Source organism: Chanodichthys erythropterus, chromosome 17, assembly GCF_024489055.1.
Source record: "Chanodichthys erythropterus isolate Z2021 chromosome 17, ASM2448905v1, whole genome shotgun sequence".
Taxonomy (NCBI): domain Eukaryota; kingdom Metazoa; phylum Chordata; class Actinopteri; order Cypriniformes; family Xenocyprididae; genus Chanodichthys; species Chanodichthys erythropterus.
In genome coordinates this window covers 12626566-12652604 of record NC_090237.1, presented here as the reverse complement: position 1 = coordinate 12652604, position 26039 = coordinate 12626566, and the positions used below count along the sequence as shown (strand labels likewise).

The window sequence follows — 26039 nt, the reverse complement described above, 5'->3', positions numbered from 1 at the left end:
TAGATACATTCCCTCTTGCAAAACAAGTGTGTCTAGAATGCCAGTGATAATTAATGGGCATCTAAGATTTATAAAGTAGAAGGACAATTTTTCTTCTAGTGGTCAAAATAGAAAATACATTTTGTGTAAAATCTGAATTTGAGTCAAGTGATACCAGTCAGAACAAGTTGAACCAGTTGAACCAATAGCCTTGCCAACTTATTTTCAGATCTGTATGAGAACCACAAAAAGCATGTGACAGTTTTGAAAATCGTTCATCACAAAAGTGTTTCATGGTCTGATGGTGTTGGCAAACTCATGTACTTAACATTCAGTTTTTACAACAATATAAATATATATAAACAGTTATAAAAACCTAATAATTTTGAATTCTCATAACTATTGAGTAAATGTGCGGTGTCTGAAGTGTGTCAAGGGGGAGGGTTTAACAGTCAGCAGCAGCAGGTTCTACTTTCTACACCACAACGAGCTGCTGTCTGTCGCAGTGTGCTGATATGTTTTTTTAAAGTGTGGAATTGATCAAATTCACAAAATGTACAAAGGACTGCTATTTTTGACTGGTATGTATTTATTTACAGTAATTGATATTTGATGTTTATAGTTAGTTATTTGAAACATTTATTTGAGTTTGGGCATGTTTTAAACACTTATTTATTTGAATCTGAAAATGTCTGGGTAAAAGTAGAAACAATATTATTAAAATATAATCGTATCACTGTGTCCCTGTGAAGTAAAATCGGTCTGAATCGTTGTGTTTCTAATTATTTTACATGTATGTTACAGTCATATGCAGTGTAAATGGGTTCAACATTCAAATAAATCCAGTGAAGCATTTTACAAATGAGGATCCACTCTTTGGGCAAACGGTTGTCCAATCAAAAGATGGGTTAGTTAGTTATATTTTTTTTTAGATAATTCTGTAATTTTACTAAAATAGTTAAAATTAAAGTAGGTCATAATAGGTCATCATAAAGAAAATGTATTGACATATTTTAGTAAAATTGACTTAATTTCTCCTATTCTAGAGTTTTTGTTCCTTCCCCAACAAATGGAAAACTTTTCAGGTGCACTCTAGAGAATGGGTGCGACAAAGTAAATTTTAACGGTAAGATTGTCTTTTGTATCTTTTCATTATGAAGCTGATTTCACAATGTTGTTAATTTCTTAATGTCCTCACCGATTTACAGAATTACTTTCACAGTTAAAATCTTATTATACCAATATCTCTTTTAAAGATGAAAAACCAAAAGGCCTGAGACCTGTGGCATCCGTAGCTTCTGCCATGACATCAGAAGAAGAGCAGTTTGTGGTAGGTATAACAGGGATGGAAAATTTGGTCAACAACTGTTTTATTGTTTATTCATTTATTGTTTGCAATGAGAAGTAAACTGTTCATAATTAGATAGAGCTTGCAAAAGGTCTTGTGTCTGTCGCACATCATTTTCACAGTAAACCGCAGAGAGTGTGGCTTCCCCTTCACGTACGTGTCAGACAGATGTGTCGGTTCTCCTTTAGAGTACAGGAAACTGTTTTTCAGAGAGAAGGAAAATGGTGGGAAAATACTTTGTGAAATGTAAAGTAGGACTAGACATGTTGGGAGACCACAGTTATTTCTGGGGAATTGTATTTGTTCATATGTATTGGGACATTATGGGAAATTGTTCAGGATGATGCTTGTGACTATCAGGAGGAAGTCATCAACATTGTGAGTCAAAACTGTGACTTCACCAAAACCAGTGTGACGGCACTTCCCTAGTGAAAATATCTCTAAAATAAAACGATCTACAAAAGTCTCAATCAGAGCGATTCTTTCACTGTGAGTAGTTCCTATTTAAAGGGGACATATCATGAAAATCTGACTTTTTCCGTGTTTTAGCGCTATAATCGGGTCCCTTGTGCAACCCAGAAAACATGAAAAAGGACAACCCAGTAACCTTTTCTCTGCAAGCATGTGAAAAAAACGAGCATGCACAGATTTTGCTCCCCTAGTGACATAGGAAGGAGAACTTTTTATACTATTACCACCCATAAATCTGCACATTTCCACCCACGGTTCTGCCATTTTGTTTTCGCAAGTGACAACAGTGTACCAGTTTCCGCTTCTTTAAAGGTGCCCTAGAATGCTTTTTCACAAGATGTAATAGAAGTCTAAGGTGTCCCCTGAATGTGTCTGTGAAGTTGCAGCTCAAAATACCCCATAGATTTTTTTTATTCATTTTTTTTAACTGCCTATTTTGGGGCATAATTAGAAATGCGCCGATTCAGACTGCTGCCCCTTTAATTGCTTGCGCTCTCCACCCCCTCCTCAGCTCTCGACTCTATCATTGCATAAACAAAGTTCACACAGCTAATATAACCCTCAAAATGGATCTTTACAAAGTGTTCGTCATGCATGCTGCATGCATACATCAGATCATGTGAGTATAGTATTTATTTGGATGTTTACATTTGATTCTGAATGAGTTTGAGGATATGCTCCGTGGCTAACACACTGTTGGAGAGATTTATAAAGAATGAAGTTGTGTTTATGAATTATACAGACTGCGAGTGTTTAATAATGAAAATAGTGACGGCTCTTGTCTCCGTGAATACAGTAAGAAACAATGGTAGCTTTAACCACATTTAAAAGAACATTAGCAACATGCTAACGAAACATTTACAAATATCACTAAAAATATCATGTAATCATGGATCATGTCAGTTATTATTGCTCCATCTGCCATTTTTCGCTATTGTTCTTGCTTGCTTACCTAGTCTGATGATTCAGCTGTGCACAGATCCAGATGTTAATACTGCCTGCCCTTGTGTAATGCCTTGAACATGAGCTGGCATATGCAAATATTGGGGGCGTACATATTAATGATCCCGACTGTTACGTTACAGTCGGTGTTATGTTGAGATTCGCCTGTTCTTCAGAGGTCTTTTAAACAAATGAGATTTATATAAGAAGGAGGAAACAATGGAGTTTGAGACTCTCTGTATGTCATTTCCATGTACTGAACTCTTGTTATTTGACTATGCCAAGGTAAATTCAATTTTCGATTCTATGGCACCTTTAAAGAAGAGGAATAGTTTTTGTAGTATAGTGTTGTTGCCATGCCGTCATTTTATGACGGACTGCTTCAAAAACAAGGGTCAATTCAATGCTGGATTTGCAGAAAAAATTAACATAGCCGCAGATGCTATGAGTTGAATCAACTCCACAGTAACTACATAAATTTATCCACTAACCATTCAGAAATGTCCAGATGTATTCTAAAAGTTCTTCCTGAGTCTTTTCATCAGTGTCTGACTCCAGTTTGAACAATGTAAGGCTTAACACTGTTACTGATGTTTGTCATTTCTGCTGTCTGAGATTCTCCGGTTTTGTTGTCGTCAAGCAACTGAAGCAGGAGATGATAAAGCTCCGCCCTCTTCGGGAAAGGCAGCTGGGAGTAGCAGCTCTTTTGCATTTAAAGGGACATACACAAAAAACTTGCACCAAAATAGGAGCAAATTTAACAATAAATGATCTGTGGGGTATTTTCAGCTGAAACTTCACAGACATATTCTGGGGACACCACAGACTTACAGTATATTACATCTTGTGAAAGGGGTTGTAACAGGTCCCCTTTAACATAGGGCATTAACAGCTGTTTATTCAGTTAGAATTAAATGATAGCCAAATATGAAGAGAAATAACTTTGGTGAAAGATACAATCGAGATATTTAGATTTGTGTTGTTGTTTTTTTCCAAGATGTGTAATCAGGTTCGCACAAAGAAGTCAGTCACTGAGTATTTGAATGGAAATTGCCAACAGATGAGTGGTGCTGGGAAAGAAGACTTGAATCCTGCTAAATTAGGTATGAATGGATGATTTAATAATGGTATTTCAGATTCATATAGATAAAATCCTACAACTGATTTTCCTAAATCTCTTTCATCTCAGCCAACAACAACAACAATAACAACAACAATCGAGGTAGAAGAATCGATCAAGGTGAGCCCACCTGAAATAAAATGAAATAAACTGTTGTGAGTTTGACCCATTTAAAGAATGTGATTGCTAATTTACATTTCTTTCAATATCCACAAGTTAAATGGAGGATGAGAAGAGAAGCCCAGCTGGACAGTGACACAAAAACAGATGAAGATGAGGATGAAGATGGTACTAGTCTATGTTTAGTTTTTGAAATAAATCTGTATTAGTATTAATGTCATGCTGATGGTGTCATACTACAGATTAACAGAATAAAAGAAACCATTATTTCTATACTGATATTTCAGAATATCTTTTGTAGATGCTGGGACAGAGATTGCCTTTGTGCTGGACGGCTCTGGTAGCATTACCGCTGAAGACTTTGAGAGAGCCAAACACTTCATCTACAATGTGATGTTAAATGTTTGGAATGCATGTTTCAATGCAAGTATAAACTACAAGATTTTTTATGACACATTTATAGCTATTTTTTACAATTGAAAAGGTATTTTATCAAAAAAAAAAAATAAATAAATAAATTTCTCCTCAGTGTGACTTTGCAATGGTGCAATATGGCAGTAGCATCAGGACAGAGCTCTCACTTCTAGACAATGCGGATGGTGCTAGAACCTTGCAAAAGGTCCAGGAAATAAAGCAAATTTACAATCTCACAAAGACTGCCTCAGCTATCCATCATGTCCTGTGAGTTTACAAATTATGATGTGACATTTTATACCTTAAGTGTATAAGCATGTAGCACTTTTATTGGTGATACGTTAATGTCATGGTCTCACTGGTTTCTTTGGTTGTTTACAGTACAAATATTTTCATCCCTGAGAATGGATCAAAAAATAACTCCAAAAAAATAATAATTGTTTTGTCTGACGGGAAAATTTTGGGAGACCCAATGAATCTTGCTGATGTTTTGAACATGCCACAAATGAAAGATATCAATCGCTATTCCATAGGAGTAAGTGTCCTGTTTACTGCTTATTTCTTTAGCATTTTAGATTTTTTGAAAATCTTTTTTGAATGGTACATCATCCATTAGAATAACAATCTCAGATTACTGTCAATTATTTTAATCGAGATACTTCTATAGGTTCGCCTGAGCCCTACTTAAAAACCCATATGTTATTGTATTGTTAATGATTTTTATGTTTTATTTAAAAAAAAACAAAAAAACAATACAGTTAATAACATCATGTAATCTTTAGGTTGGTGAAGGTATTCTGTCTAAACCGGAAGCAATAAAAGAGATGACAGACATAGCAGATCCTGGTCAGTTTTTCAATGTTTCCACTTATGCTGCATTAGATGACATTCTGTCCAAACTGGAGAAAAGTATAGTTGGGGGTGAAGGTAAGAAAGTTTTCATCAAATATTCTGCTGTATAATAGAGAAAGGCTGTATGATGGATAGTTTCAATGCTAAAATCTGATTGGATGACTTGCTGTAACCTAAATAAAAAAGTTGTAAAATTAAAAAGAAAAGAAAAAAAGTATACAAGTACAAAACTGTGAATGGTACTGCTTTTATATAACATTTCACATAAATGAATATGCAAAATATTAATGTGAGTTTTACCAAGTTTCATGAAATATCTGACCACTTTTTGTCTTAGGCACTCACAAAGGTGAAGGATTTCGGTTCCAGCTCGCAGAAGCTGGATTCAGCTCCCATATCATGCAGGATGTAAGTAGGATTTTTGGTTTCTGATATTTTTTATTCAAGAACTTCATCTTCAAAGAAATTGTGTGGATGTTTGATACACTATTAACATTAGTCTGATTTGCTCTTTGCATAGAAATCTGTTCTTTTTGGAGCAGTTGGTGCCTATGACTGGAGTGGTGGGGTCATTTTGAAATCTGATGACACTGTGAAATTTATGAATGACACTGATAATGGACCGAAATTTTCGTATTTAGGTGAGTTGATAAAATATCATATATATATATATATATATATATATATATATATATATATATATATATATATATATATATATACGCAGTACTGTGCAAAAGTCTTAGGACACCATTAGATGTTGTTTTAGCAATTATTATGACTGTATATATAATTATTTCTCAGTCTCTTTATAACCGAAAAATACAGGAAATTTGTACACAGCAAAATCTCCAGAGTTAAATCAACTCTGCTCAGAGAACTAGTTAAAATAACACTGAAGCAGAGTTAAAGTTAATGAGACAAAATGCTGATTCTGCTTGTTAACAGCAGGTGTTCATCACTAATGCTCAATCATAACTTAATCACCTAATTATCTCATTAACTTTAACTCTGCTTCAGTATTACTTTAACACTAAGTAGAGAGGGACCATATGTAATCTGAGCAGAGTTGATTTAACTCTGGGGATTTTGCTGTGTATACAGTATTAAAAATGGAAAAGGACTGGAAGGCCAAGAAAACATTCAAAATATGATGAGAAGTTTCTCAAGAGTTTCTTCTTTAAGAAATGGGAAGAATTACAGGAGGTCACACTAAATACTGATTTTTGCTTAAGCCATTTTGTTCTTGATTTTTTTGTTCTGTTTATTTAATTTTTTACATTTTGGCACTCAAGTTTTAAAAAAAGACATGGAGAGTTCAGTGTCTTCAGTGGCGCGGCAGTAGCAAGTAAGGCTTGCAGACCTGGCTTTTAACGTGATCGACACAAGTTCAAATCTGCCTTTTGCCAAGCTTGCATTTATTTTCAATAAAAATGAAGGATTTATAAATATATTAAAATTATTTTTAAGTGAAATGTGCAGTTCAGCAGTCGTTTTCTAAAATATAGGCTTATAATATCTGTTTCTGTCTGCGTGTCCATTCTGGTATGTTAGGTTCATGCAGTATCATCCAGTTCACAGTAATCCTCTTCCTAGCAGCCTTTAATATTATATGTATTAGTATAGAATTTACTAATCTGTGCTGGGTGAATCCATCAAAGAGATTTTTATTGATATTGTACACCTGGGTAAATGAAAGCCATCCTAGTTTCATGTTTGTTGAATCTCCTTCCTGATTACAGGTTATAGCGTCACTTCTGCTCAATTATCCGATAAAACTCTGTACATATCTGGTGCACCACGGTATAATCTGACTGGTGGAGTATTTATTTTTGACGGCTCCGAAAAGTATGTGCTCCAGGGAGATCAGGTATTTGTACAATTGATATCAACACACCAGACTGCTTGTTTTAAGTTTTGAAAGTTTAAAACTCAAAATAATTATAGGTGTTCAAAAAAAAAATAATAATAAATTATATATATATATAAATAATATATATACAGTGGGTACGGAAAGTATTCAGACCCCCTTAAATTTTTCACTCTTTGTTATATTGCAGCCATTTGCTAAAATCATTTAAGTTCATTTTTTTTCATCATTAATGTACACACAGCACCCCATATTGACAGAAAAACACAGAATTGTTGACATTTTTGCAGATTTATTAAAAAAGAAAAACTGAAATATCACATGGTCCCAAGTATTCAGACCCTTTGCTCAGTATTTAGTAGAAGCACCCTTTTGATCTAATACAGCCATGAGTCTTTTTGGGAAAGATGCAACAAGTTTTTCACACCTGGATTTGGGGATCCTCTGCCATTCCTCCTTGCAGATCCTCTCCAGTTCTGTCAGGTTGGATGGTAAACGCTGGTGGACAGCCATTTTTAGGTCTCTCCAGAGATGCTCAATTGGGTTTAAGTCAGGGCTCTGGCTGGGCCATTAAAGAACAGCCGCAGAGTTGTTGTGAAGCCACTCCTTCATTATTTTAGCTGTGTGCTTAGGGCCATTGTCTTGTTGGAAGGTAAACCTTCGGCCCTGTCTGAGGTCCTGAGCACTCTGGAGAAAGTTTTCGTCCAGGATATCCCTATACTTGGCCGCATTCATCTTTCCCTCAACCAGTCGTCCTGTCCCTGCAGCTGAAAAACACCCCCACAGCATGATGCTGCCACCACCATGCTTCACTGTTGGGACTGTATTGGACAGGTGATGAGCAGTGCCTGGTTTTCTCCACACATACCGCTTAGAATTAAGGCCAAAAAGTTCTTGGTCTCATCAGACCAGAGAATCTTATTTCTCACCATCTTGGAGTCCTTCACGTGTTTTTTAGCAAACTCCATGCAGGCTTTCATGTGTCTTGCACTGAGGAGAGGTTTCCATCGGGCCACTCTGCCATAAAGCCCCGACTGGTGGAGGGCTGCAGTGATGGTTGACTTTGTACAACTTTCTCCCATCTCCCGACTGCATCTCTGGAGCTCAGCCACGGTAATCTTTGGGTTCTTCTTTACCTCTCTCACCAAGGCTCTTCTCCCCCAATATCTCAGTTTGGCCAGACGGCCAGCTCTAGGAAGGGTTCTGGTCATCCCAAATGTCTTCCATTTAAGGATTATGGAGGCCACTGTGCTTTTAGGAACCTTAAGTGCAGCAGAATTTTTTTGTAACCTTGGCCAGATCTGTGCCTTGCCACAATTCTGTCTCTGAGCTCTTCAGGCAGTTCCTTTGACCTCATGATTCTCATTTGCTGTGACATGCACTGTGAGCTGTAAGGTCTTATATAGACAGGTGTGTGGCTTTCCTAATCAAATCCAATCAGTATAATCAAACACAGCTGGACCTTCAAGTGAAGGTGTAGAACCATCTCAAGGATGATCAGGAGAAATGGACAGCACCTGAGTTAAATATATGAGTGTCACAGCAAAGGGTCTGAATACTTAGGACCATGTGATATTTCAGTTTTTCTTTTTTAATAAATCTGCAAAAATGTCAACAATTCTGTGTTTTTCTGTCAATATGGGGTGCTGTGTGTACATTAATGAGGGGAAATTTTAGCAAATGGCTGCAATATAACAAAGAGTGAAAATTTAAGGGGGTCTGAATACTTTCTGTACCCACTGTATGTATATATATATATATATATATATATATATATATATATATATATATATATATATATATATATATATATATATATATTATTTATTATTTTTGAACAATAATGATAATAATGAAGTGATGTGTAATTGTCATAGGTTGGATCTTACTTTGGATCAGTTCTTTGTGCCTTGGACATTAATAATGATGATGATAAAATCACAGATTATCTATTAGTTGGAGCACCACATTTCTATCTACATGGGGAGGAAGGCAAAGTGTTAGTGTACAAATTGAATCAGGTATGATCGTACTCTCCTTTCGGCACACGGATATGTTTGGGGAATATTATAACATGATTTGTAGCTAATGGGGTTATTTTTAAATCTTTCCAAAGCAGGGCAGGTTTGAGAGCGTGGCCACGGAGCTAAAGCATGACGAGGGACAGACCTTTGCAAGGTTTGGTGCAGCCATTGCCTCTATAGGAGATATTGATGGGAACAATTACAATGATGTAGCAGTAGGCGCACCTCTGGAAACAGATTCCTCGGGAAGCATTTACATTTACAATGGATTCAAAGATGGCCTTCAGGTGGCCTTTTCACAAGTGGGTATCAGCACATTTTCTTTACACTTGAGCCTGTTCTCAGACAAGGCTTAGATTAAGCCAGGATTAGGCCTTAGTTCACCCAAAAATGAAAATTCTGTCATTAAGTACTCAGCCTCATGTCGGTCCACAACTATAAGACCTTCGTTCATTTTCAGAACGCAAATTAAGATATTTTTGATGAAATCCAAGAGCTCTATGGCTTCTTTATAGAGAGAAATTTAATTACCACATTCTAGGCCCAAACCTACTAAAGACAGCATTAAAATAGTCCACGTGACTACAGTGGTTCAACCTTAATGTTATGAAGCGAAAATTTATTCAACAAAATTCATCTTTTCCCTGTCAGTCTCCTACACTGTTTATATTATAATTTATCATTATAAATAAAGTCATTTTTGTTGTGTGGAACGACATGAGGGTAAGCAATGACAGGATTTTCATTTTTGTATGAACTAACCCTATAAATAGCATCTAGCATAACTTGAAGAAAAAAAAACATTGCTGATGTGCATCTTGAGACAAAACAATGACACTGACTTATTTAGATAGGTCAGTACAAGTTGCCTCCAGTTAAAACAGCTCAAACATGCATTTTAGTCAGGGATTAGGCTTAAGCGTGGTCTGTAAAACTGGGGGTTGTGGTTTTCAATTATTATTATTAGGTTGTTTACATTTTATTGTTGGGTTTTTTCATCAAGGATCATGACAAAATGATGCAGTTTATTATGAGACCAATTGTTTTATATGAATTATTTAACAAAATTTTATTTAAATCAAATGAATAAAATGAAATAAATTATAAAAATAATGAAATCAATTGATATCCTATTATAGCAGATTATAAGAAAAGACTGATTTCAGATGGAGTCTCTTCATATAGACACTTCATTACCATATATACCATTATAGCTCCATTTTTTTATGTTTTATTCTAAAAATGAATAACAATATACCTATTATTAAAATAACAATAACCTAAAGATGAATTCTTTAAAGTTTGTCTTTCCATCTCAGAGTGACTTGAAGTGTTTTCAAATATAATTTGCTGTTTCCTCCCTAGAAAATTTCACCCTCAGATTTTGGAATGAAACTTATGCATTTTGGTCAGTCAGTAAGTGGCGTTCCTGCCACGCCACCAAATAAGCCCTACATCGCTGTTGGAAGTCAAGGGAGAGTGACTGTTTTTAAGTGAGTAAAAAACATTTTGTTAGATTTTGTTTAAATTATATTTCAGTATACATTTGTTTCATTGTAGGATAGGGTAACCTTCTCTTTGGATGTTGTTTCATGTTCGTGCTCTTTTTTACAGAACTATCCCTGTTGTGGTTATCAAACCAGTTATAACAGTTACTCCGAAAGAAATTTTACTGACTCAACAGATGAGCAAGCTTGACGTCATTTTCAGTGTATGCTTTGAAGTGAGAAAGGGAAAACTTCAAAGTAAGTGTTCTGTTTCATTTCAGTGAGTATTCTTGAGCCACAGTCACAATCCTCATGATTATTTTAACCAAAATTGACTTTCTGTCATTTTAGCTGAAGAAATACTTCCTCTTCATTACCAAATTGACTTGGATTCTAATGTAGACAAAAAGCGTATCATTGCTGATAACAGCGATGTCTTAAAAAAAACTGTTACTTTGATGCCAGATGAAGAGTGCACACGTATCGACCTTCAATATTTGGTACATTGCTTCTTTGTTTTCTTCTTTTTTTTTCCTACATAACTTGTTCACTTTTTAAGAAAATAAAATGTTACAAGAAGAACAGACATCCAGTCTATTCTTATCACTTTAAATTGCAAGAGAAGTTGTCAGTATTCATTGGACAGCAAGTTTTTCATTGCAAAATGAATTGGAGAGCCACAATCCTTTCTTTGTGATACTGACTGATTGTCTTATTTTCAGGGGTGCTCTGATTGTTTTTCACCTATTAAAATCAAGCTGGATTTTTCATTGGCTTCCCACCCAAATGGAGCCCCTATCCGAATTCTTGACGTATTTACTCCAAATGAGGTTGTAAAGGAGGTAAAAAATATATATATATATTTTTTTTTTTCCAGAATATTCATAATATAAACAATTCACATGCACTTGTGAACATAGACATCTTTCACCATTTGTTACACTACTGTTGGTAAATTTTATCAACAAGGAGGTTTATTTAATTATAAATACAGAAAAGTAATATAGTGAAATATATTGTTACAATTTTAAAGATATTTAAAAATGTAATTTATTCCTGTGATGCAAAGCTGAATTTTCAGCATCATTATACAGTCTTTAGTGTCACATGATCCTTCAGAAATCATTTTTATATTCTGATTTGGTGCTCAAAGAAATATTATTATTGAAAAAAGTTGTGGTGCTGGAGACTTTTACACTTTTTTTAAGGATTCTTTGATAAATAGAAAGTTCAAAATGACAGCATTAATTTGAAATAGAAATCTTTTGTAACAATATAAATGTTTTTACTGTCATTGTTGACCAATTTAATGAATACCAAGTATTATTTGATTTATAAAAAAAAAAGGTTTTATCCATCATCCATATTAGGCATTTTGTTTATTAAATGACTTTCAATTTATGTAATAACATTTACAATGTTCATAGCAAGCTATTGATATATTTTTTGTTGTTATTTTTAGATTTCCCTTGAAAATGACTGCAATGCTAGAGATTGTAAACCAAGTATTACATTATCTCATTCAAAAATGAGGTATGTACTGGTTAATTAAATTAACTGAAATGTAAAAATACAGTTTGATGGGGGGTCTATTTGTAACTAAAATAATATAATTGCAGTGAAACTATGATCATAATTGGAGAAACTCAAAGCTTGAATATCAACTTCACTCTTACGAATACTGAAGACCCTTCCTATATGACCACCCTGACTGTGACGTACCCCAGCATACTCAGTCAGAAGGTAAAAAACATGACCTCACCTTATAAGACTTGCAAAAGCAAATTACATCTGCTGTTGATACATTTAGTAGATACAAAACAACCTGGTTTGGTGTCTCACTTACAGAAAATAGAAGGTGCCCCCTGCCCCGTGAAGAATGACAATCAGATACAGTGTAATATTCAACACCCTGTTTTTAAAAGAGACACACAGGTATGACTTTATCTTTGAAACATAAGAATTCTGATATCATTTGCACTTGATTTTTTCAGTAATGAAAAGTTTTATTTTTCATTTTCCAGACCAACCTCTTCATCTCCTGGCAGCTCAATGACAATGACTTCAAATCTGAGTTGAGGAATTCTGAGATAATCGCTAATCTAACCAGGTTTGAGAGCTGATTCTCTTTTTATATAAAATTCAGTTTTTAATGTGCTTTATAAAATAAACACATTTTCTCTGGTTTCAGTCAGAATCAAATCTCTCAGCCTCTGGACTCAAAAATATATGCATTTAAAGTGATGTATTCCCTACCCATCCAGCTGACTGGGTAAGTGAACAAACCTGATAAGTATTTTGCTTTAAAGGGGTCATGAATTGAGAAATAAATTATCCTTGATTAAACTTCCTTGGTAGTCCAAAAACAGTATCCCGGAAACGACTCGTTTCGGATTTTGTCAGATTATGACTGAAGACCACCTCTGCATCAACATCTACATCATTGCATCTTTGGCCCTACCCACTGGCACGTTAAGGCTGATTATACTCGACGCGTTCGCAAGTTGGTGGAAGTGCACGTTGAATGCGCACGATTGAGTGCGTGGCGGTGTGGACGGCAAATTTTGTAACTTTCCACACGGCTCCACATCCAAAGATGCGCGAATGCAAGGCGAATCTGGCCGAGCATGTATGCGTCATCACACCGGCACCCAGTTTTTTTCACGGTGCGGAGCCAGGCAAAAGTATAAATCAGGCTTTAGTGAGATGAAAAGGAGAGAAAATACAGGATCACTTGACTAAAAATATTTTTTTTATATAAATAAAAATGACCTTCCAAAGGATCCTAATCTTAGGAAAGTTCCTATTTATTTTTAACTATGTGAATGTCTCAGTAGCAATCAGTCACAATTTTGGCGCCGGTTTTTATTGTATGACATATAAGATATGGGTCCATATCTATATAAGATATGGACCCGACAGTAATGCAAATAACTATGTTAATTCTAATGATATTTAATGATTGATATTGATATTTTAATGATTGATATTGATATTTACCTATTGATATTTAATGATTCATGTACAGTCTGACGTTCTATGTCTCAAAATTGTTTATTGCTATTTATGTGTCAGAATCAAGCCAGTGACTAAACGTCAACTACACCTTATTTCTCTTAGTAGCATGAAAATAATCTGTTATTTAAACTGTAATTAAATTCTATAAAGAAAGCTCCCTTTTTATTCACTGGAGCTGTCAATCACAGCGCAAGTTTATAAGCGACTGAGTTCTGGACTCTTGCCAAAAATCCCATTATAATCAGTGACGCTGTCTGCACTGGTCAACGAATCTGTATTTACATTGTGTTTGTTTTGTTAGTTATGATGAAAGCATTCATGAGAGTGCAGAAATCGAATTGCAATGACAAGATCACTGAATTCATGCCCTCATCAGACATGTCTTACATTGGCTACAACACTGCAACCTAAATATATTCTAAATATAATGGCATTATCAACACTTTTCACAATTAGATAAAAAGTTTTTGAGAGACTTCCACATATAATGCATATTTTATATGCAAAGATGTTAGCCAATAACAGCAGTGGGCCTTTACATTGAAGTCTCACAGCAGACACGCCCCTTCCAGCAGAGCGTTCAAATCAGAGGGCTAAAATCAGAGTAGAAAATGGTCTTTTATTTGTAAATTATGACAATTTTTGATGTAAAAATCTATTATATATTATATGTTTTTAAAAAATGCAATTCATGACCCCTTTAAACCTTGATTTTATTCCACAACAACAGCACAGCCTCCCCGTATAGACTCCGTATTGAAGAGGGGGCAAAAGCAGAGACTCAACCGATGAAGTTTGTATTTCAGGTACAGTATATAAGAACTGGCTAATTTTATGTTCATATATTTCTATTATACATTTAATATATTTTGTTGTATTCTGATTTAGCTTGTAGGTGAAAACAAGTATGGCGCTACAATCGATGTAGTTGTAAACATAACAAAGGACACGTACAAAACCGATCTGCACATCAAAAGTGTCACACCAGAGGTACCACACATGAAATATTTAGTGCATAGAGTGACCATAAACAGCATGAAAGCTTTCAAATTAACATTTATTGCTTCTTCTGCATTAGGAGTGTGTCTTGACAAAAGATGAAGTGGAGGTAAGATATTACCCTGAAACAAAGAAAACTGTTCAGCTGTTTTTATTAAATATTTTAAATTTAAAATATATTTTATATTTATATTTTTGTGCCTGCAGGGATCCTATACCATCAGATGTCCCATGAAAAAGCTGCAGGAAATCTCCATTGATGCCAATGTTTTGATACATGATGTTCAGGTATAGTTGTATAGGTGCTTTCACGCCATGTCATAATTACGAGATTTCAACTCAGCTTGAAAGGTGGGAATTTTCTGTTCCATGTGACAGCTGTACCACCTGACCACTGCAGATTAATTTAGCCATTGATAGTGTTGTCATACAAATGCATAATTCCTAGTCTGAACAGCTCAGAGTAGAATGTCACGTGTTTTCATCACGAAATTACAGTAATTACGACATGGCATGAATGCAGCATTTAATCCAGGTATAGTGCTAATTGTGTGCATCAACTAACTGTTTATCCACTATAACTTTTCAAACTGATAGGAAAAATCAGAAAAGATCACTGCCGTCGGAACATTCAGCTTTGATGAGACCGTCTATGCTGTGAAGGATACTTCAAGGACCGTTACGGTGAATGAAAGACCCTTTTCAAAAATGCAAACATGTTATCAAGCATTTAATGACGGAGAGATTTATTCATGCAATGCAGGTGGAGGTGATGATTTCGAAGCTGACTGTGACATCATCTAAAGGTGCCATCATTGGAGGATCCATAGGAGGATTTCTGTTCCTTTTGATCATTATTATCATTCTCATAAAGGTAAAATTAACCCTTCCTTTCTGTCCCCACACTTGATAAAAGGGTTTTATGTATAGAAAAATGCATCCTGTGCACAGTCTGTATGCAATATACTGCAGAAATACACTACCGGTCAAAAGTTTTTGAACGGTAAGATTTTTTAATGTCTAAAGAAGTCTCTTCAGCTCAGAGAGGCTTCATTTATTTGATCCAAAATACAGTAAAAACAGTCACATTTGTGAAATATTTTTACAGTTTAAAAGAACTGTTTTCTATTTGAATATATTCTAAAATATAATTTATTTCTGTCATGACAAAGCTGAATTTTCAGCATCATTACTCCAGTCTTCAGTGTCACATGATCTTTCAGAAATCATTCTAATATGCTGATTTGCTTATCAATGTTGAAAACAGTATACAACTGTTTAAAAAAAAAGTTCAAAAGAACAGCATTTATCTGAAATATAAAGCTTTTGCAACATTATAAATGTCTATACTTTCAGTTTTGATCAATTTTGATCAAATTCTTTAATTTCTTTCCCAAAAAAATAAAAATTCTTACTGACCCCAAACTTTTGAACGGTAGTGATAATGTTATAAAAGCTTTATATTTCAGATAAATGCTGTTCTTTTGAACTTTCTATTCATCAAATAATTCTGAAAAAGAATGTACACAACTGTTTTCAAAATTGATAATAATAATAAAAAATTTTCTTGAGCAGCAAATTAGCATATTATGATTTCTGAAAGATCATGTGACACTGAAGACTGGAGTAATGATGCTGAAAATTCAGCTTTGCATCACAGAAATAAAAGACATTTTAAAATACATTCAAATAGAAAACAGTTCTTTTAAATTGTAAAGATATTTCACAATATTACAGTTTTTGCTGTATTTTGGATCAAATAATTGCAGCCTTTGTGAGCAGAAGAGACTTGTTTTAAAGACACTTAAAAATCTTGTTAAACTGGTAGTGTAGTAAGAGTTTCAATACTGAATGCAATAGAGTACCTCAGGGATGACGCATTTTTGTAGGCAAAACCCAGAAGCGAGTTAGCATTTTAGGACTTTTGAATGGGTTTTGCTAAATCGCCTGAAATAAGGTGTGTGTTTAACAAAGCCTCTAAATATTTTCACATTTTGATCTATGACATAAAACACCAGTTATAACCCGCTTGTAATTTTGTAAACCTTTATTGTGTCTGTGGGGAAGCACTTCCCAACATCTATTTTAAATCATGGATCTGATGGCGGACAAATATGGACAATGATTCCGATAAGAGAATCAGGCACAGGAGAAGTATATCCTCTTCAAACTTCTCTTTAATAGCACTTGTCAGGCAGTCAGTAATATCCATTTACAATATAATTGTGTGGAGTTATGGAAAGTTGTGTTGTGGTCTGTAAAACAATAAATGAATATAATATGAATGCAATATTTCTGTACAAATGTCTCAAAGTATCAATAACTGATTAAAACAGTCATTACAAATGAATAATCAACTTTCAGATAATATATGAACCTTATATAAGATGATAAACATCAATACACGGCATGACGCAGCATATAATAACAAGGCACGTGTTAACTCAACGTGATCATACTGATGCGGCTGACAAGATTAGCGTCTATCCGCGATCGCGCCGCGATCGTCATTTGCATATCTCAAACACTCGCCAAACATCTGACATTTACAATAACAACTTGTTGAATAAACAATATTCACATGATTACTCACAATTTTGCATGAACGCACAACACTGAACAATATCGGGAAGAGCGCGGCTGGAGCTGGCTCTCTCATCAGTCTGATGGAAGTAGCAACTCTCATATCAGTCCGTCAGAAACCGTTGTGTATTTTCCATTCCGGCGCGGGCTTTCTGACACAGCCGCCCCCAATTATCTGTCAGGATAATTGTATTTGTTAAGAAAGTCCGTCCGGAGGGTTTGTATCATCATCTGTCATTTGGGGGAGTTGAATTAGTTTCACAACAGGGCGTGTGTACATCTTGTCTCTGACTTGGTCTTTGGCTGTCCGAACCTTCCCATCGGGCCCTGCATAGGTCTCTGCCACGGTACCCACAGGCCACAGAGCTCGTGGGAGTTGATGATCAATTAGGAGGACCACATGTCCCACTGCCAACTCTTTGCCATCCAGTCTCCACTTCTGTCTGCCCTGTAGTTCTGGTAAGTAGCAGCGGATGAAAGCAGTCCAGAACTGATCAGCCAATACCTGGCTATGTCGCCACCTGCGTTTCCCCAAGAGCTCACATGAATCATAAAGGACTTGTGGCAATGAAGCATCACGGCGTCCCATGAGTAACATATTTGGAGTCACGGGATCCAGGTCTGCAATGTCTGATGAGACATAGCCAAGCGGCTTGGAGTTGAGTATGCCCTCAACCTCCACTAGTAGTGTTTGCAGGACAGATTCAGTCACAGATTGTTCTCGTAGAATGACTCGCAAGGCAGCCTTAATTGATTTCACTTCTCGCTCCCATGTTCCGCCGAAGTGAGGGGCACTCGGTGGGTTATAGCGAAACTGGATCTGCTGTTTAGCCAGCTGTGTCTGAAGTTCAGGAGCCATTTGACTAAAGCTGTCCTTTAACTCATGATCGCCTCCAGTGAAGTTTGTGCCATTGTCACATAATAACTCGAAAGGCTTCCCTCTACGGGCTATAAAGCGTCGTAAAGAAAGGAGGAAGGCATCAGTGTCCAAGTGTTCAAGGAGATCAAGATGTAAACATCTGGTTGTTAAACACTTGTATAAAATCCCCCATCTCTTTTCTTGGCGCCGGCCTATCTTTACATGAAAGGGCCCAAAGCAGTCTACGCCGGTGGAGTAGAATGGTGGTTTGAAGAGGCGTAACCTACAGAGTGGGAGGTCAGCCATCTGTGGATTCTGTGGCTTGGCACGCCAAAACTGGCAATCCTGACAGGAATGTTGGTGTTTGCGTACAGCTTCACGGCCTCTAAGCACCCAGAATCTACGGCGTAGCTCTGCTAGAACTCGCTCTGCACCAGGATGATGGAGTTGTTGATCTATGTCTTGAATGAGTAGCTTTGTGACCTGATGTTTAGGGTCTAGGACAATTGGGTGGATGGTATCGGCAGGCAGGGTTTCGATTTGACGAAGTCGTCCACCCACTCTGATAAGACCAGTATCTTTATCATACTCTGGAGCGAGAGAGCTCAAGTGACTGTCTGTTGGAATGGACTGACCAGCTTTCAAAGCTCTGAATTCGTCTGGGAATGAATCAATCTGTGCCTGTGCTAAGAGAAACTTCTCTGCCTGAATAAACTTTGAGGCTTCACAAGTGGCGTCAATATTGGCCGCCCCATCGCAGGAATCGACAGCAGCTTGAACTAGCTCCTTCCAGGTTCTGAACTGACTGAGGTCTGAAAGCACTGGACTAGGAACAGTGACTGCTCCAACAAAGAATGACCTTTTCATCTCACTAAGGTCAGGCTCAGTGCCTGTGCTGGGTATTATTGGCCACATATCAAGTGATTCAGTCAGAAAGGATGGCCCAGATCTCCATTGGTGAGAGCTTACCAACTCTGTTAAGGTGAGACCTCTGGTGATGTGGTCAGCTGGGTTTCGAGCGGAGTCAACATACCTCCACCTAGTAACATCTGTCAAAGTCTGAATCTCGGCTACTCGTGACCCCACAAACACCTTGTATCGGCATGACTCCGACATTAACCAATGCAACACAGTAGTGGAATCAGTCCAATATGTAACTTGGTTTATGGGAAGGGTCAGTTCAGCCTGTATCACTTTGGCCATCTGGGATCCAGAAAGCGCAGCGCACAGCTCTAGACGTGGCATGGATAGGCATTTACGTGGGGCCACTCTAGACCGAGCTAGGACAAAAGTGACATGGACTTTCTCACTGTTGTCTGTGATCCGAAGATAGGCCACGGAACCATATACCTTCTCCGAGGCGTCACAAAAGACATGCAACTCCCTAATGGTGGAAGGAGTGTCTGATTTGCCAGGAGCATAAGGTCGGGGGAATTGTACTTCGGTGATACTGGAAAGCTCTGCGACCCATGTGGACCATTTCTCACGCAGATGTAGGGGTTCGATAGGGTCATCCCAGCTGAGGTTGTGTTTCCAAAGATCCTGAATAAGAATCTTAGCCCTTGTGGTGAATGGTATGATAAAACCCAAAGGGTCGAATTGGCTTGCTAAAGTTTTATACAGATTTCTCATGGTGGGCTGAACAGGCTCTGCTAAGCGGTTCTTATACCCGAGGGTGTCATCAAGGCAATTCCACTGTAGACCGAGGGTAGGTTCCTGCATGTCTGTGCCATTCTGAGACAACCAGCACTCACTACTAGCTGATCTGGCTTCCGATGGGAGGTGCTTGAGGGTGGATGGTATATTGCTCGCCCACTGTCTGATCTCAAATCCTCCCTGTAGCAAAGACTGACGCAATCCATCTATTATGGCTCTGGCCTCACCTTGGTCAGGAGTGCTGTGAAGACAGTTGTCGACGTAGAATGAGTTCTCCACGATTTCAGCTAAGCCAGCCATGATGTCTTTGTGTTGCTGGGCATGATACTGAAGAGCATAAATGGCGCAGCACGGGCTGCAGGTCGTACCAAAGGGAAGTACCTGCCACTCGTAGATGTCTGGGTCAGCTTCCCTATCCATGTTCCTCCAGATGAATCGCAGCACTGACTTGTCACCAGGTAAGAGACGTACTTGGTGGAACATACCTTTGATGTCCCCACTCACTGCAACGGCATGTTGCCTGAACCTCAGTATGACGCCTAGCAAAGATGGGCCCAGAGTTGGCCCTGGAAGGAGTTGTTCATTTAAGCTTTGACCATGGTACTGGAAGGAACAGTTGAAGACTATTCGGTCCTTCCCGTTATGATGCACCATGTGGTGCGGAATGAACCATGACTCAGCGGACTTGTCTGCCTCCTCTGGTGTTATCTTGGCAATGTAGCCTGCTGATTCAAGCTTTTGAATTTCAGAACAGTAAGTTTGAGCTTGCTCAGGATTCTTGGCCAGCTTTCTTTCTATGTTTCTAAGAGTGGAGAGTACAGCCTCTTTGCCTGCATGCAGCAAGGCGATAGGAGTACGCCTTAATAGCGGAGTAGCATATCGTTGGATACCATTCACGTCTACTCTGACAGTAGCAGACTGCAAGAGGTTATAGCATTGTTGGTCTTGTTTTGATCTTGTGATCAACTTTTCATTGTATGGCAAGGTGTCAATTTGCCACAAACGCTCCACATGCTGATACAGCTCGTCACGTGTTGGGGCTGTCATAATATGAAGGCATTGTTGCTGGCCTTTAGGGGGCTGAATTGGACACATTGGGCCTTGCAATACCCAACCAAGCTTGGTACATATGGCAACAGGGCCACCCTCTGCTCCGCTACGCACTGGCTGAATCGGAGTCAGGAGGTGTGGCATATCAGACCCTATGAGGAGTAAGGGTTTGACTTTGTCTACAGGTTGTAGTGGTAGACCTTTCAGGTGCCGATATGCTTTCTGAAGAGCTGCCACAGGGTAATTGTGTTCAGCAAGACATAGACCAGAAGCAGTAAAGGCATTACGAATGACATACCTCTCTGTTGGTTTGGTGATGGGTGAGACCTCCAAGGTTACTGTGTACCCTTCAAGTTTGGTATGACTTTGTTGGATTGTCTGTAGAGGGAGAACTTCTGGAGCTCCATTTAACCCAAGCTGCTGAATTACTGGAGGAAGGATGATGGTTCTTTCAGAGCCATCATCTAGGACAGCATGAGCTTCAATTGCTTGGCCACCACTGTGCAAGAGAACTTTGACAACCTTAAGCATAACTTTCTGTGATCGATTGGGCCTATCAAGATAGATCAGTGTGGATGGCAAGCTCACCATAAGCACTGCTCGGGAAGTATCTTTGACAGACTCGTGTAGGACAGTAAGGTGCAATTCTTTGCAGACTTTGCAGGGCCGCTTAAGGTTACAGGAGTCCACTGGATGATTTCGGCCACATTTCCAACAACGTTTACCTTCTGTGATCCAGGTGACGATCTGTGTGGTGGTCAGCCTCTTGAATTTATCACAGGAGTTGAGATAATGATCTTGGTTGTTGCAATGAGGACAATAGGGCTTTGGCTTGGAGCTGACTTTCGCCTGCGCAGGTTCAGAGGACTTGGCATTTTTCTCTGATGTCAGAAGTACAGGTGTCGGCCGCTCCCGATAAGGTGTGGTTCCCTTGTTCTTGCTATATGACTTGGTTGTGTCAGATTGAAACATGGCAGCAGCTCGACTAGAGATACGCTTTGCTTGTGACTTTGTTTGTAACCAAGCTGCCAAGTCGGGGAGTGTGTAGGTTCTATCTGTACCAGTCTGAAGAATACCATGGCTTAGACAGTATTCTACAAAGCCATCTCGGTAAGCGGGTGGCATCTTTCCCAGAAGGCGGTCTACATGAGAACCACACATAAGCTCATATCCATTCTGACCCTCCAGAGTCCTTAACATGCCTACCAGGGATTGAACAGACAAGGCAAACGAGTCAAATGCATTGGTATCACCCATTCTGAGAGGCGGAGTACTCATGATAGCACCTAATTCTGCTTGCACAAGCTGCCTTGGCTGGCCATACTTCTCCTGCAAAGCCTGCAATGCTGCCGTGTATGGTTGTGGGTGGTGCATATATGCCTTAGCCAACTGTTGAGCGCTAGCAAATTTCAGATGACTCAGCAACACTTGATATTTGTACTGCTCGCTAATGTGAGTATGGTGGCTTAATAGATTATCCAAGGCCAATTTTAACAAAGCAAAGTCACTTTCGGTGCCACTCTCAAACACTGGTAGTGTGGGGCGAGGGATACCATAAGCAGCTGCCATCAGAAGCTCTGTCCCGGGTTGAGGCAAGTAACCAGTTTGAGGAACAGATGCATTTGGATAGGGATGAGGGCCGATGGGTGTGTTATGTGATACTGTCACTTGCTGCTGTGTGGCTGAAAAGGGATTAGTCTGACCCATAGGTGGGGTTACCTGGCTTGGTAACAGAGTATTCACATTTGAGGATGATGCAATGGTTGCGACAGGGGGTACAGTCTGTGACACCAGGACGCCATCTGTGTGTGATGTTACTGCTGGTTGCATAGGGTTTAATGAGGTCAGTGGCAGCGAGACTGGGCTGGCCTGCTGTGGAACAGGTGACATGTTTTCCACAGGGTATGCGGCTTGTGGTCTCCCTTGGACTTGAGTGACTGCACACGGGAACTGTGCTGTGAGAGCTGGAGCTTGTGTAGGCATAATCGCTTGTAATGGTAAGGGAGAAGTTTTAGGTGTTGACTGAACTGTGTGCAAGTCTCTTAATGTGCTCTGTGCCTCTGGAACAGTCTGTGTGGCTTGCATCACTGAAGTTGAGGGGCAGGGAGACTGCTGACATACAGGTGAGAGGGCTGAGCTGGCATGAAGGAACCGAGGTGGTGGCCCAGTTGTGTCAGGTGATGCTTGGGTCTCTGGATCAGTCAAACTTGTATCTTTGCTGAGTAGGGAACACACCAGCTTGGCCACTTCTAGATCAGTTTCTGCTTTTTTCAACTTGCGCCGTCGTTCTAACTGATTAGATAAGGCCTCCTTTGCCATAAGAGCCTCTTCCTGAGCCCGCTGAGCCTCTTTAGCTTGGGTTTGCAGTCTCTGATATTCCTTTTCTGCCAGTGTGTCCTCCTCTATTTGGTGAAGTAGTTCGTCATACTGCCGCTGTTTGATTCTCTCCTCCACTATGGCTGCCTGACTGCTTGTGAGAGCAGAAGTAGCTGGCAGACCAGAGATAATGGAATGACAACTGGATCTGGAATGAGAGCTGGCTTTACTATGGGACGTTTTCCTCGATTGGCTCTTATGTTGGCTGTGACAGCGAGAAGAAGCGATTGGAGGAGGGTCCACTGGAGGTATGTAGCCAACCTCATAGTCACCCAGATGAGAAGGCAGTTTACTCTCTTTTGGGTCTATCCACAGTCTCTGATGCATCACTAGCTGCAGTGTCCATATTGTTTGCTGTTACCAGCTCCGGCTCGAAGGACCAATTTATGTGGGGAAGCACTTCCCAACATCTATTTTAAATCATGGATCTGATGGCGGACAAATATGGACAATGATTCCGATAAGAGAATCAGGCACAGGAGAAGTATATCCTCTTCAAACTTCTCTTTAATAGCACTTGTCAGGCAGTCAGTAATATCCATTTACAATATAATTGTGTGGAGTTATGGAAAGTTGTGTTGTGGTCTGTAAAACAATAAATGAATATAATATGAATGCAATATTTCTGTACAAATGTCTCAAAGTATCAATAACTGATTAAAACAGTCATTACAAATGAATAATCAACTTTCAGATAATATATGAACCTTATATAAGATGATAAACATCAATACACGGCATGACGCAGCATATAATAACAAGGCACGTGTTAACTCAACGTGATCATACTGATGCGGCTGACAAGATTAGCGTCTATCCGCGATCGCGCCGCGATCGTCATTTGCATATCTCAAACACTCGCCAAACATCTGACATTTACAATAACAACTTGTTGAATAAACAATATTCACATGATTACTCACAATTTTGCATGAACGCACAACACTGAACAATATCGGGAAGAGCGCGGCTGGAGCTGGCTCTCTCATCAGTCTGATGGAAGTAGCAACTCTCATATCAGTCCGTCAGAAACCGTTGTGTATTTTCCATTCCGGCGCGGGCTTTCTGACAGTGTCTTAAAAACGGCGGTTGCTAACAAGTTGCTAAAAGGGACTTCTTCCTTTGACGGGGACTTTAGACAGAATTTCTCATGAAAAAGTGGTTAAATATCATACACAGCACAGATCATAATCAGTGAGCATGTTTTAAAATAACGTTTTTTAAATAAAGTTTGAGGAAGCTTGGTGGTGACATTGATCCGATGGTGCGCTGTAGTCCGTTTATAGCCTACTGTTAGCTTTTCATATCTGACCACTATATTTAGGCTTCAAAATGTATGTTGTGTTAACTTGTAAAGATTATCTTGATAGACAAAACGTGTAAGTGTCATAACCCTTTGTTAAACACAGAGCTTATTTTTTGTGATTTTCCAAAAGTCTATGGGAAAAATGCATAGGCTTTCGATCGAGGGAACCCATGCGCCGCTAACTTCCAGGTTGGCCTACAAAAACACGTCATCTCTGAGGTACTCTATTCCGAACAGAACCATTTTCTCAGCAGGCATTGACTCTTTATGTGATCTTATTTTCAGTGTGGCTTTTTCCGTCGCCGCCATAAAGTGGACCAAGCACAGAGTCCACACTGAAGACTGCCAAAGCCCAGGATGGAATATATATTCCCATATATATCTTGCCTACATTTGTGTCAAGAAATACTTGTTTTTGAGATAAAACTTATCTTGTTTATTTTAATATCAATTTAGTATTAAGAAGCTTTTTATGATTATATTTTATTTAATATAGTATGTACAGAAAGAATGTTAGAGAAAATCTCTATATAAATAAATGTAAATCCTAAAAATCCCATAATCAAGGCACTAATTTCTTGCCTGGATGTAGTGTGCAGAAACTGAGCTCAGATTTGATGAGACACCAAAGTCCAAATTTTATGAGAATCATCTAAAAACATGGTTGAATTAAAAAATGAAATCTGTGGTAACACACATTTGAAAACCATTTTGGTTGCATGAAAAAAAAAAAAGCTGTTTTTGGTGTTTTGTTCTTACCTGGTTTAAGATGATTCCCCAGTACAGTCAATGTAGTGTTTAACTGATTGACTGACTCTTCTGTCAAGTTTAAAAGTGCTTAACCTCATCTAAAACCAACAAATGTACCAGCCTAACCAACCTGACCAGGCTGGGAGACCAGCAGAGACATAATACTCATTTGAATTTGGATATAACTAGCGGTCAAACAGTTCTACTTGGTGTACACACATAAAAAGTCACATACACACAGCAGGTCATGTGATATGTCCTTGTATGGAACTCTCTCACATGTCTGGCTATGTTTAGGCTTACATCTGACAAATGAATGTCACAGGACAACACACAAAGATTGTATCTCAAAGTTTTAAAATGGTGCTTAATTATAATATACATAATAATATGTTATGTATAATGCCAATGCCACAACTGTTGAGTGAACTGATGTTTGGGGTGAACCATAATAGCTGAATAGGTTAAATGCCACAAATAAAATGTCATGGACATATGTTTGTATTTTTTTCTCTGTGTTTATTAATGTTTTTTGACCTATACAAAACTTGTTTATATATATATATATATATATATATATATATATATATATATATATATATATATATATATATATATATAATTACTACATTGAATCAAATATATATATATATATATATTATTTTTATTTTTTAATAGCATTTATTAAAGCAAAATTGTTGGATATCAGATATATTCAGTTTTTATGCACTTTATGAAATAAATATATATATATATATATATATATATATATATATATATATATATATATATATATATATATATATATATATTAC

The 26039-nt window shown here is 38.0% G+C and overlaps 1 protein-coding gene across 2 annotated transcripts; it reads left to right on the top strand.

The window, feature by feature from the left end:
- The first annotated feature begins 437 nt into the window (after positions 1-437).
- Positions 438-25712, top strand: itgae.2 (integrin, alpha E, tandem duplicate 2). 2 transcript variants are annotated; one of them, XM_067365074.1, is made up of 32 exons: positions 438-560; positions 784-886; positions 1026-1105; positions 1236-1309; positions 3738-3843; positions 3930-3980; positions 4077-4148; positions 4282-4403; positions 4510-4661; positions 4776-4929; positions 5177-5321; positions 5584-5654; positions 5767-5887; positions 6989-7116; positions 8994-9137; positions 9236-9442; positions 10506-10633; positions 10755-10885; positions 10979-11127; positions 11350-11469; positions 12090-12160; positions 12247-12370; positions 12476-12562; positions 12652-12737; positions 12819-12899; positions 14376-14451; positions 14534-14635; positions 14724-14753; positions 14852-14932; positions 15242-15328; positions 15408-15518; positions 24760-25712. In XM_067365074.1, the coding sequence occupies exons 1-32, from the start codon at positions 533-535 to the stop codon at positions 24811-24813; spliced, it is 3276 nt and encodes a 1091-aa protein (XP_067221175.1). In that variant the 5' UTR covers positions 438-532; the 3' UTR covers positions 24814-25712. The 2 variants fall into 2 exon arrangements, with proteins under 2 accessions (XP_067221175.1, XP_067221174.1); XM_067365073.1 differs by having other exon boundaries at positions 9233-9442.
- The last annotated feature ends 327 nt before the right edge of the window (positions 25713-26039 follow it).